Genomic DNA, 14,138 nt, shown 5'->3' on the forward strand with positions numbered 1-14,138 from the left:
GCTAAATAGATCTCAGATTTTGCTCAGCAGAGCCAAGGAAGAGGCACCCAACCTCCTGGAACACTAGCAAAAACTGAGGGCAAAGTTGTACAATGTGTGTAGAGGTGTGCTAAACAACAACATTGAAGACCCAAATTAATGGGATATAATACAATCCATAAATGTCATAAATAAATAAATACATATATACAGATGGATGTATGAGGATAACAGCCTGATCTCCCTTCTTCCACTACTTCCAGCTACCACTCCACATGGGCCAAGAACCTCAACCTGGAGAGAGCTGCATGCTCTCAGGAACTCTCAGATGTTTTCCAGGCAGTCAGCTTCCCAAAGTATATATCAAGTATATATATATATATATATATATATATATATATATATATATATATATATATATATATAGCGTGCATGACTCATGAGTCTAATCCTAAGCCTGCTTCTGTCTATGTCATATGGTGGAGAGTGATTGGCAGCGTGACATATTGAAGAGATTCATTTGAATGTGAAGGAGGAGGAGAAGATAGTGTTCTCTGAGAGTCATTTGCAAACATTTATTTGATTGCTATCTGGTAAGAGACCAATTCAGGTGTTTTCACAAGGCGCTTTGGAGCACTGTGGGATTTCCTTGTTTGTTTTCAACACATGTGTTATTTTTTGGCACCTTACTTCTTCCGTCTGGTAAGGAGGAATTTCACTCGGTGGTGGATTTATATATTTTGGATTTGGAAGCACTTGTTTTTCATCTTAAGTTTCATTCATCACTTTACTTATGAACACTTATGAACTTTTCTGTTTATGTTGATTTATTGTATGGATCACCAGAGTGTCACCAGTTCATGAATATTTATGACATTCATGGATTGTATTATATCAGATTAATTTGGGTCTTCAATATTGTTGTTTAGCGCACCCTTACACACATCACATTTATTCATATATTCATCAAGCACTGAATATCGGGAGCAGCTTCAACATTCTATCAGCGCACCCATCCCCCAATCCCCCAAACACCAAAGTTATACAATGTTTTCAATTTTTTTTTTTTTTTTTTTTAAAGTCTGGCAGTGTTAACCTCCTAAAGGCAGCTGTCTGTAAATCAATGTCTAGAAACTACAACATTCCTGGAAAAAGCAATGGACAAAAAAAAAAAATAAAAATTAATTTTACTGAATATATATATACTGTATATATATATAGCATTTGGGCTTGGAGGGAAAAAAAACTTACTTTTTTACTCTCATCTTCTCCCACATTTTCAATTTCACTATCTTGCGAGTCTGTATGTTCCATCTTCACCTCTACATTAATTTGATCTGACCGATTTTCATTTAAGAACCACAAATCATCTGTTGTGTCTGAAACAAGGGCTGTATCTATATCCTGCAACATAAGAGGGTTCTTGTTAGGATAAAAAGGTCACATGCTTAATAAAGCATACTAGCACAACAAAATAAGATGTTTTGCAAAACTTGGGGTATGTACAGCCGTGGCCAAAAGTTTTGAGAATGACACAAATGTTCATTTTCACTAAGTCTGCTGCCTCAGTTTTTATGATGGTAATTTGCATATACTCCAGAATGTTATAAAGAGTGATCAGATGAATTGCAATTAATTGCATATACTCCAGAATGTTATAAAGAGTGATCAGATGAATTGCAATTAATTGCAAAGTCCCTCTTTGCCATGAAAATTAACTTAATCCCATAAAAAACATTTCCACTGCTTCAGGGCGGCCAAGAAAGTCCAGCAAGCACCAGGACCATCTCCTACAGTTGATTCAGCTGCTGAATCAGGGCAACACCAGTGCAGAGGAACGGCAACAGGCAGGTGTGATTGCATCTGCAGCACAGTGAAGCGAAGACTTTTGGAGGATGGCCTGCTGTCAAGAAGGACAGCAAATAACCCACTTCTCTCCAAGAAATAGGACAGACTGATATTCTGGAAAAGGTACAGGTATTGGACTGCCGAGGACTGGGGTAAAGTAATTTTCTCTGATGAATCTCCTTTCTGATTGTTTGGGGCATCTGGAAAAAACCTTGTCCAGAGAAGAAACGGTGAGGGCTACCATCAGTCCTGTGTCATACCAACATTAAAGCATACTAAAACCATTCATGCCCAAAGGAATGGGCTCACTCATAATTTTGCCTAACATAGCCATTAATAAAGAATTGTACAAAAACATCCTCCGAGACCAACTTCTCCCAACTATCCAAGAACAGTTTGGTGAAGAACGATGCCTTTTCTAGCATAATGGAGAACCTTGCCTTAAGACAAAAGTGATAACTAAGTGGCATGGGGAACAAAATATCAAAAGTTTGTGTCCATGGGCAGGAAACTCCTCAGACCTCAATCACATTGAGAACCTTTGGTCAATCCTCAAGAGGCGGTGAAAAAAAAATTCCCCACAAATTTCAAGTATGGAGTATGCAAGAATGGGCTGCCATCACTCAGGATTTGCAATAGCAAATTAAAAATACCTCAATGGTGATCCCAGCATAGGAAAAATTGGATTTTTGTCTTACTGTAAAATCCATTTCTCTGATGATCATTGAAGGGGACAGCTTCTGATCTTCTTAACCATTGGGTTATACTGCCTCCTACAGGAGTAGGACACTAGGCAGAAAAAAAAAAGCTTGACTATGCCTATGGGCGTATAATTATAAAAAAGCTTGACTACGCCTATGGGCGTATAATTCTAATATTTTATCTACTGACTTTGTACTCAAAGTGCTGCAATGAACTTCTCATCAAAATGTGTAAAACAGCGCAAATTAAAAAAAAAATTCTTGTGTCTTATCACAATCCAGCATCTATATAGTACCTCTACTGGGTAATGTAACCAAAACTCCAGTGCTGCAAATAATGCAAAATTGCCCAAAAATAAGCAAAAAATTGTGCCTTTGGGGCAGTAAACAAATTGAGAGTGAAGGGGAAAAGGGAAGAGCAATTTTATTTATCAAACATTTATTTATGATTATCAAACATGTATTTATGATTAAGCATATTATATTGGATGTATAGGTTGTTAGAAGTTATATTGTATAACAGATGTTGTGTTCAAATGCCATTTACACCTCCAGCTGTATAGATTGTTATCTAGGCCTTTTAAGAACTGTTCAGCTAAACAGTCTATGTGAACAACTATTCCCATTTCAATCAAGATGTGACTTCAAAGAAACTTTAGATAGATAGGTCCCACCCATTGTAAAACATATAAATTGTATTACAAGTCTTTAGCCAGGTAGAGAAAACCTACCGTTAGTTTACCGGTAACGGTCTTTTCTTCCGAGCCTTCCAGGACGGCCCAACAATGAGAGATGATAGGCTCCTCCCTACCAGAAACACAAATCAATTAAGAATAGTTAAAAGGCCCCACCTTTCCCTCTGGCCCCAGTAGTAATAGAGTAACTTCCACAACCAAATTTATGAGGGAAATGTTTAACAATATTATAGGTGCTTATCACCTACATCTATGCATAACATCAAACACCCTTTTAACTAGGGTGGGTAGGCGGGCCGTCCTGGAAGGCTCGGAAGAAAAGACCGTTACCGGTAAACTAACGGTAGGTTTTCTCTCCTCCCCTTCCAGGACGGCCCAACAATGAGAGGATAATAGAGATCCCTTGCCTACCTTAGGGTGGGACCACTGCTTGCAAGACTTTTCGGCCAAAGGCTAGGTCTTGCTGAGACAGTACTTCAATGCGGTAATACTTCAAGAAGGTTTCATGACTAGACCAGGTGGCTGCGGTGCGAATTTGTTCCCATGAAGCTCCTGCCTTCTCAGCCCAGGATGTAGCGATGGCTCTGGTTGAGTGCGCTTTAACCTTGGTTGGAGCAGGAAGACCTGATAATTCATAAGAAGTGGTAATTGCTTGCCTAATCCACCTGGCTAGTGAGGACTTAGAAGCCTGCAATCCCTTCCTAGGCCCAGAATGGAGGACTAGGAGGTGGTTCGACCTTCTGAAGGTTTTAGTTCTTTCTAAATAAGTGAGAAGAGCTCTTCTCACATCAATACAATGGAATTCCCTTTCCTTGTTGTTTTTTGGTCTGTCACAAAAGGAAGGTAGATTTATCTCCTGAGTTCTATGAAAAGAGGATGCTACCTTGGGTAGATATAAAGGGTCTGGTTTTAGGACTATCCTATCTGGGAAGACCAACATAAAAGGCTCTTTAATAGACAGAGCCTGTAAATCACCTATTCTCCTGCCTGTGGTGATAGCTAACAAAAAAGCTATTTTTAAGGATAGAAATTTTACAGAAATTTCCTTTATAGGTTCAAAGGGGTCTTTAGATAACGCCTCTAAGACCTTATCCAGGTCCCAAGGAGGGAACCTGTTTTTGTAATAGGAGTAACCCTACTCCTAGCTAACAAAAATCTTTAAACCAATGGCTCCTTTGCCAAACTGATGTCTAGAAAAAACTGAAAGAGCTGCAATCTGTACCCGGAGGGTGTTCACTGCCACACCCTTATCTACTCCATCTTGTAAAAATTCCAAAATAATTGGAGTAGAGGTAGAAGCGAAATTCTTTTGCTTCTGCCAGGTACAGAATCTTTTCCATATTTTAACGTAAATCTTTCTAGCGACTGGTTTCCTACTCAGTAAGAGTGTATCTACCACTCTATCTGAGCACCCTTTTGCTTTAAGCAACTGGCGTTCCGTAACCAGGCAGTCAATTGAGTGAATCCAGGATTCTGAAATTTTACTAGTCCCTGAGACCGATGGTCTGAGGGAACTGGGCGATGCCACTGGTGAACCGTGGACGTAGTATTTAGGGATAGGAACCGTGATCCTATGTGGAATAGGGGAGCGGACAGGATTATTTTCCGTCCCTGATGCCTGCCCAGATTCTGGTAGACTCTGGAGATTGGCATCAGGGGAGGCAGGGCATTGGCTGGTTTGTATAGCCATTGCTGGTTCTGAACTCTCAGTCCCACCAAAGTGCTTTTTGGAGTGCTTTGGTTGGGCCACCACTTCAGAGAGTTCTGGTCCTGCGAAAGGAGGATGAGCATCCTGCCTAAGGAGATTATTCCTTTTACCCAAAAGTATATCTGGGAAAATCGCAGATTTTTTGCAAAGGGTTTAGCCCCTGAAGTGGCTGGATTTGCTTCCTGCAATCCTTTGGATCATGATCCGGTAATATTTTCCTGAGGGTCCTGCTACCACTGAGAAATGGGAACAGGACCCCTGGCAACACCGGCTTCTTGGTACTGGAACAATTACAGGTAATTTTTTCAGTTCTAGAATCCCTGGAAGCATAATGAGCTGTCCCTTTGCAACGCTTTTGGGGGAATGTGTAAGGGTTATTTTTAGAATGGATATAAGTGCGGTTAGGAGTCAGTAGCCTATCTTTAGGCTGCAGAGGGGATAGGGAAAGACTGTCATTTCTTCCTTTGGAAAAAAGAGATTCAGTCTGTCCCCTACTTTGATGTTGGAGTAATTTTTTGTCCCTCGCAGCAGGGCCGGAGGAAGAAGGAAAATTGTTTTTTGACTTATCTCTCCTGAAACTCCAATTCTTTGTAGGTTCCCTTCTCCTATTCTGCTGCTTATTATCCAGAGGGCCACGAAAAAACTTATTAGTTTCTTTTGGCTTTGTGGCAAATTTAATTCCTTTTTCTGAGGATCTGGAGAGGACTTTGTCAAGTCCTGAACCAAACAAGAGTGACCCTTCAAATGGAAGGCCACAGAGCTTGGTCTTGGACGTGATGTCTCCTTCCCATTCCTTAAGCCAAATGGCTCTTCTAGCTGAGTTCATAAGTGCCCCTGTTTAGCAGTGGCTTCCACTGATTCTAATGCAGCATCTGCCAGATAGGCTACTGCCTTGCTTATCACTGACAGGGAATCTTGTATATCCTGGGTTTTTAACTGTAAAAAAATCTTATTAAGTTTTTCAATCCAGGAAAAGGCGTTTCTTGCAACGCAAGAAGCAGCTAGAGCTGAACCCATTGCTTTAGCATTGGAATCTCAAGCTTTTCCCAGTAAGGTTTTTGCTTTCCGATTCATAGTATCTTTAATACTACCAGCATCTAAAAAAGGAGAGATCTGATTTCCTGGAGACTTGCGCTAGGGGAGCATCTATTTTTGGTCTTTAAAGGAATTTGTTTGCATCCTCATCCTTAAAGGGAAATCTTCTTTTCCAAGAATTCCCCTTGCTCAACCTGTTTTCAGGCAATTGCCATTGTTGAAGGATCAGACTCTTCAAGGAATGGTGAATATGAAAAACTCTAGAAGGGCTTCTTCCTATCCCTTTATAGAGTTTGTCTTGTGCCGAGACTTCTTTTGGCAGATCAGGAATCTCTTCTGAGGCATATATGGCTTGAAGGAGACCCTGCATACTATCCAATCCAAACAGGTTTTTTGCTGACTGTACCTCCTCCGAGGCATCTGAGTCCCTATTTTCCTCATCTTCTGAACAAGATGGGGAAATTGAGCAGGTCATCTTCTGGGAATATTCTATCTTCATCTGTAACCTGTGCTGATGGAAGACTGAGTAGCTATATTTAGAGGGGTTACTTGACACGAAGTCCCTGCCATTGCGGAAGGGTCTACCTGTTCCCCTCTAAGAGCTACACCTAGATTAGACCATACTGCCATCATAGTAGAAAGCATTTCATCTTGCATTGTTTTAAAAAAATCTTTCATAAAGTCGGAGGTTTCCCTCCCAGACAATTTATGAATGCATCTATAGCAAAACGGTCTAGTGTGGGTACTGGGCATCTTTTCTGAGCAATAACCACATTTCTTATGGACAGCAGGCCCTTGTAATACAGATGTAGCTTCTTGTGAACCGCTCTGGGACTCTGGAAGACAGTATACATAAATAACATGAGTATCACCCTTCCAGAAAAAAGACATCAACATAGGGGCCGTAGAAAGAAGGCATTATTATCTACTAGGGTCAGGGAAATGATAAGTTCCAGGCACATGTTACTGTCGGTAAGCTAGCAGGCTTCAGCACAGGTCAGCAAGGATACAGATTATCACTTACCTTGTCCGACCTGTTTTTTTGCTGCCGACACCTGGGACTGTCTCTCCTCCTCTTTCCCCTGAGGCTGAGTCGTGGAGGACTTCATTTCCAGAGCAGGAACCCGAGCTGTGCCAGCCTTGGAATCTGCTTTGCCGCTGCTGAGCGTCTCCGGCGTCTCCTCCATGCTTCTCTTCCTTCCCATGTCGCGTACGTCTGAGCCGGAAGTTCCGGTTTCAAAGCGAGGTTTGGAACGCCCGTCCTCTCGATTTCTTCAGCGGGAAATTCAAAAACTTCAAATGGAGGAGAGCTGCTAGCGCTGGAAAACAAGACCTGGAAACAATAGGAAGTGACCGAGGGCTTGCTAGTGGACGACCTGTGAGTTCCCTCGGACGGGAGTGCAGGAACTGCTCCGCTCGTAAGGTCCCCCCCCCCACTCCAGAGAGTTCTGCAAGGGGAATCCTTGGCTTTCTGCCGAACCTGGCTCACAGGGTACCTTTCGACTCTAGGAGTCTGCAGGTGAGATCTTAATCGTCATTTCTTTGTAGGAAGAAACACAATCTAAACTGGGGCCAGAGGGAAAGGTGGGGCCTTTTAACTATTCTTAATTGATTGTGTTTCCGGTAGGGAGGAGCCTATCATCTCTCATTGTTGGGCCGTCCTGGAAGGGGAGGAGAGAAATTGTTTTGAAACCAACACAATGTGACTATATTGCTTTCCAAGCACGTTTCTCTACCTACATGTTTGTAAAATAAACATATTTTTCAATCTGGCTTCAACAGTCAAAAGGTTACTGAAACCCCTTGAGTTTTGGAGTTTCCTCGTCAGGAGTAAAAAACATTCTTGCTCTAAGAAAGGAGCAAAGACTCTTTGAAAGAGGCTTTGTGCAAGGGCAGCATGTATATCTGATAATCTTTGCAGGGACATTGGCAGGTGAAACAGCATGAAGTGAGAAATTCTAGATTATAGCTTATTCTAGCTTGGAGATCTAGCGGGAGGCGAAAGTGGAGCAGCCGATCACATCCTGTCTGCTGCGCAGAGTGCTACTAAATGGGAAGTAAACCACAGCCTGGGTACCCACATGTACATGGTCCAGTCCAGCAGTTGGAGAATGAGAATTAGTGGATCCTTGCTGACTGTGCCCTGGAGTCTGAAAGCAGGGAGAGCTGTCTGAGAAGGGCAGGAGTGAACTCTCCCCACTTCAAGCCCCTTCAGCCCTTCTGTGACAGCAATCTGCCTTCTTGTCATCCAACTCCTGGACAAGCAGGTACCCAGCCCGTGGCTTAGTTTTTTACAGTCAGTGGCACTCTGCACAGCAGGAAGGAGGTGATTGACTGCTTGGCTTTTTCTCACCTCAGACTCTCCAGCCTTCTTGGGAAAAAATTCCCTAAACCTTACATCTAGTTACTTACTTCACCTGGACTGCAAACCTGGATCATAAGGTACAGCAGTGGGCAGTGTGGACCGATTTGTGCAGAACCCCAGAACACTTCAGGCTACAATGACAGATCTCCCAGCATCCAGCTCCCTTCACCCTCTGCGAGTTCTGATTCAAAGCCATGAAAAGCTGCATTTGTGGACCAGACCTTGTGCCTTCTCTATTGTGTAAATGGTTTATTTGTATTTCTTAGACCACCGGAGTCGCTGTTCTTTTTTACACTCTCATTCACGAGAGAGCCTGTAATGCCTGGGTGGTGGCAGGGCTGGGCAGGACTTGGACATAGCTGCCTAAACAGAGACTGGCATTGGTACCAGGAAGTGCCTGTGTGCAGCCACATTAGGCTTCATAATACACTTGTTGTCTGTTAAAGACCAGAAGGTTGCTGAATGTCTAGATTAGATGAGATTTCTAATCATACATTGAGCAATTTAAATAGTGCCTAATACAAAAGTGAACTATATTTTTCATATAACCAAAGGTTAGAGTTTACATTTTAACTGGAATTCCACTTTAACTTTATTGATATGGCAAAGGTGTTAACAAGATGTGTATGTCACCTGATTTGATGGAATATCCGTAGATCCATGGCTTAGAGGGTTATAGTTTGACCTGAGATTTCCCAAAAACCACCAAGGTAGTCCAGCACCATCCCATTCTTCAAATGGGAGGTCCAGGCGAGCTTGCTTGCAAACAGCAGAACCTTCATTATCTAACAGAAAAAAAAAAAAAAAAAAAAATGATTTTCATTCTAAACCGAATAAAAAGGAAAAACTGGGTTTTTGACTTACCATAAAATCCTTTTCTCTGAAGTTCATTGAAAGGCGCTGCTTCATATCATCTTAGCCATTGAGTTATGCTTCTCCCATCAGGAATAGGACACTAGGCAGGAAAAGCTTTCACCACGCCTATGGGGCTTTTCCTGCAGGCATAACCCCACACACTCTGCTACAGCCCTCAGTTTCGTTGCAAGCAGTGTTTAGAAGACAAAAACCCCATTCCACTTATAATTAGAAGAGCAGGCACTGCGTCTGTCAATGAACTTTAGAGCAAAGGATTTTACAAAGTCAAAAATCCCATTTTCTTTATCGTTAATTGCCAAAACGCAGCTTCACATCTTCTTAGCCATTGGGATGTCCCAAAGCAGTATTTTCATGAGGGGTGGGAAAAAACAACACAAAGAAGTATGTAATTCCCCAAAGGCTAAACGTAGCCAACCAGGTAACAAGGAGCTCAACCAATAACAACTGGAGCTCACCTAGAAAAAAAAAATACACCCTTAAAAGAGAAAAAAAAAGTTCTCTTACACAGCAGCCTGCAAATCCTTGCTGCCAAAAGAGGCATCCAAAGATGCCAACACATCTACCTTGTAGAATTTTGTAAACGTGTGCACTGACGACCAAGTTGCCACCTAGCAAACTTGCATCACTGACGCCTGATGGCGAAAAGCCCAAGAGCCACTCGGCGCTCAAGAAGAATGCGCCTTCACAGGAACAGGAGGAACCTGACCCTTCAATGAATAAGCCTGAACAACCGTCTGCATGATCCATCTGGATATGGTGGCAGCAGAAGCAGCAAATCCTTTGAGGTCCTTCGATAAGGAGAAAAAGAGTTTGATTTCTTTAAAGATTCAGTAGCCGCCAGGTAAACTCCAATTGCCTGAACCACATCCAAAGAATGCAAAGCAATTTCCTTGGGATGCTTGGGCTTAGGACAGAGTGAAAGCAGCACAATGTCTTAATTAAAATGGAAATCAGAAACCACCTTAGGAAGAAATGACTGATTAGGTCAAAGTACCACTTTATCTCTGTGGACCACCAGATAAGGTGAATGGCATAACGCCACCAGTTCAGACACCCTGCGAACAGAAGCGATAGCCACCAAAAAGGCAACCTTCTGAGATAATGTAAGCAGAGGAATCTCCCTAATGTACTCAATAAGGAGGCTTTTGATGGGCCAACAATACCAAATTCAGATCCCACGGAAGTAACAGGGATCGCCTCAGAGGCGCCATATGACGCATCCCCTGAATAAAAGCGCGAATCAGGGCATGCGTAGCTAACGAACGTTGGAAAAAAACAGCTGTAGCCGACACTTGGCCTTTGATAGTTCCCAAAGCGAAACACTGTTCAACCCTTTTTGAAGAAAAGTCAAAACCCTAGCTACCGAAAAGAAGCGAGGGTGCACTTTCAACGATTCACACCATGAAATGTACGATTTCCACATATGATAGATCTTCCCGGAAGTAGCCTTTCTGGCCTTTAACAGTGTAGGAACCACAGAGTCAGAAAGACCTCTATCCTTCAATACCCGACTTTCAATAGCCACGCCGTTAAAGCCAGCGACTGTAAAGCAGGATGGAAGATCGGTCCTTGAGACAGCAGATCTTCCCCGAGAGGAAACCTTCCACCATCCAGGATCCCTGGGCGCAGAGTTTTCCCAGCACTCCTCCCCAGCCTGACAGGCTGGCGTCCTTGGTTACTACCATCCAATACAACGGCAGAAAGGACTTGCCTTGGCGAACTGCTGATGAGTGAAGCCACCACAGAATAGCAGACTTGGTGTTGCGACTCAACCGAATCAAAGTATCCAAGGATTTTGGATCCTTGTTCCATTTTAGGAGAATCTCCTTTTGTAAGGGTCTCGTGTGGAACTGAGCAAACGGAACCACCTCGAAGGTTGATACCATCAGACCCAAGGCCCACATGCAAGTCTGCAGAAAGGACAGGTTGTTTACTAACAATAACCGGATCGCCCCCTGCAATTTTTGCAACTTGTCCAGGAGAGGAAAGACCCTCCGCAAGGCGGAGTCCAGAGTCAGGCCCGGATAAAACATGTCATTGAAGGTATCAGGGCAGATTTTTTAAAATTGATATTCCAACCGAACTCTTGCAGAGTTTGGACAGTGACAGTTAATCAAACAAACAAAGCAGCACTCAGATAACAGTCCAAAGTCCTACGGTGAAGTAGAACATATATATGTGAAAGAAAGATGGATCCACCTCCAAGAGAAAGACACTCACTGACTTTTACCAGATCCAGGTGACTACCGGGATTGGCAGCACTCTATCGTGCTTGTAAAACCAAACAATCACTAAGTCCAGATTCCTTAGATTCATAGGAAGAAGCTCCAACTATATATATGCACAAAAATAAAAACAATCATTGCGCAAGCATCGCTTTGACCAGTTAGTCGTTCAACAGGGCTGAGTGAGAGTCCACCCTCAATAGGAAATCGTCCAGGTACCCCAGTACTGAAAACCCCTGTTGGCACAGAAATGCCAGCACGTTGGTAAAGACCCTGGGGGCAGAGGTGAGACCAAAGGGTAACGCCCCAAATTGATAATGTTCCTCTCCTGTAGAGAAGCGGAGAAAACGCTGGTGTCCAGCATAGATAGGGATGTGTAGATATGCGTCCTTGATTTCTATGGAGGCCAAAAAGTCTGCCTGGTGTAGGGACGCCACTACCATGCAAATGGACTCCATTGGAAACCTCTGTACCCACACAAAGTGGTTCAAAGCCCTGAGGTCCAGGATTGGACGCACTTTGCCTTCCTTCCTTGGCACAGTAAACAGGTTTGAAAAACCCCTGAAAATGTTCCTGAGAGGGAACCGACACAATCACCCTTTGCGACAGCAGGTCTTGTACCGCCGCTCGGAGATCCCTTAAAGGATCTGGAGATAGGCGTAGATTGGACGGGAAGAACCTGTCCGAAGGTCGAGACCGGAATTCGATCTTGTAGCCTGACCGGATAAGTTTGTGAACCCATTTGTCCTGAAACAAGGAAGTCCAGGGTTCTGGAAAGAAACAAAGACGTCCCCCTACCCCAGAATCGGGTAAGAGCACCCCTTCATGCAGACAAGGATTTGTCTGCAGATTCGGATTGGTCTGTCTTCGGTTTACCTGACCAGGTCTTCTTGGAACTCCCAGAAGACCTGAATGGCTTTCCTTTTTCTTGCGACCCGGAGGTAAGAAAAAGCTGCCTATGAGCAGAAAAAGAAGGCCCCCGTCTAGCACTTGGTGTTTTGCCCTTTGAGGATTGAGGGAGAAGAGTAATCTTCCCTCCCGTAAGGTCTTTGATCAACTCATCCAGGGAGGATCCCAACAACCTGTCCACAGAAAAGGGAAGGTCAGAAAGAGCCTTTTTGGAAGCCTCGTCTGCAGACCAGCTTTTTAGCCACACCATGTGTCTAATAGCAATCCCCACCGCAGATACTCTGGCTACAAACATAGAAACATAGAATGTGTCGGCAGATAAGAACCATTTGGCCCATCTAGTCTGCCCAATATATCTGAATCCTATGAATAGTCCCTGGCCCTATCTTATATGAAGGATAGCCTTATGCCTATCCCATGCATGCTTAAACTCCTTCACTGTATTTGCAGCTACCACTTCTGCAGGAAGGTTATTCCATGCATCCACTACTCTCTCAGTAAAGTAATACTTCCTCATATTACTTTTAAACCTTTGCCCCTCTAATTTAAAACTGTGTCCTCTTGTGGTAGTTTTTCTTCTTTTAAATATTCTCTCCTCCTTTACCGAGTTGATTCCCTTTATGTATTTAAAAGTTTCTATCATATCCCCTCTGTCTCTTCTTTCTTCCAAGCTATACATGTTAAGGTCCTTTAACCTTTTCCTGGTAAGTTTTTTCCTGCAATCCATGTACTAGTTTAGTAGCTCTTCTCTGAACTCTCTCTAGAGTATCTATATCCTTCTGGAGATATGGCTTCCAGTACTGCGCACAATACTCCAAGTGAGGTCTCACCAGTGTTCTGTACAGCGGCATAAGCACTTCTCTCTTTCTACTGCTTATACCTCTCCCTATACATCCAAGCATTCTGCTGGCATTTCGTGCTGCTCTATTACATTGTCTTCCCACCTTTAAGTCTTCTGAAATAATTACTCCTAAATCCCTTTCCTCAGATACTGAAGTCAGGACTGTGTCAAATATTCTATATTCTGCCCTTGGGTTTTTACGTCCCAGGTGCATTATCTTGCACTTATCCACATTAAATTTCAGTTGCCAGAGTTCTGACCATTCTTCTAGTTTTCCTAAATCCTTTTCCATTTGGCGTTTCCCTCCAGGAACATCAACCTGTTACATATCTTTGTGTCATCAGCAAAAAGACAAACCTTACCATCGAGGCCTTTTGCAATATCACTTATGAAGATATTAAACAAAATTGGTCCCAGTACAGATCCCTGAGGTACCCCACTGGTAACATGACCTTGTTCTGAATGTTCTCCATTGACTACAACCCTCTGTTGTCTGTCACTCAGCCACTGCCTAATCCACTAAACAATATGGGAGTCCATGCTCAATGACTGCAGTTTATTGATAAGTCTTCTATGTGGGACAGTGTCAAAAGCCTTACTAAAATCTAGATATGCAATGTCTACTGCACCTCCACCGTCTATTATTTTAGTCACCCAGTCAAAAAAATCTATAAGATTTGTTTGACATGATCTCCCTGAAGTAAACCCATGTTGTTTTTCATCTTGCAATCCATGGGATTTAAGATGTTCCACAATCCATTAATTTGCCTACTATTGATGTCAGACTCACTGGTCTATAGTTGCTCGATTCCTCCCTACTACCTTTCTTGTGAATGGGCACGACATTTGCCAATTTCCAATCTTCCGGGACGACTCCTGTTACTAATGATTGGTTAAATAAATCTGTTAATGGTTTTGCCAGCTCACCACTAAGCTCTTTTAATAATTTTGGGTGT

The 14,138-nt window shown here is 42.9% G+C and overlaps 1 protein-coding gene across 1 annotated transcript in view; it reads right to left on the reverse strand.

Annotated features, from left to right (window-relative positions):
* Positions 1-14,138, reverse strand: part of MDM4 (MDM4 regulator of p53) — a 143,610-nt gene that overhangs the window by 18,722 nt on the left and 110,750 nt on the right. The window contains exons 7-8 of the mRNA XM_082244358.1: positions 8,965-9,116; positions 1,231-1,383 (exon numbers count right to left, since the gene is read on the reverse strand). Coding sequence (XP_082100484.1) covers positions 1,231-1,383; positions 8,965-9,116 — 305 coding nt within the window. The remainder of the gene's footprint in view (positions 1-1,230; positions 1,384-8,964; positions 9,117-14,138) is intronic.

This window comes from Pelophylax lessonae (genome assembly GCF_965119305.1).
Source record: "Pelophylax lessonae genome assembly, chromosome: 2".
Taxonomy (NCBI): Eukaryota; Metazoa; Chordata; class Amphibia; order Anura; family Ranidae; genus Pelophylax; species Pelophylax lessonae.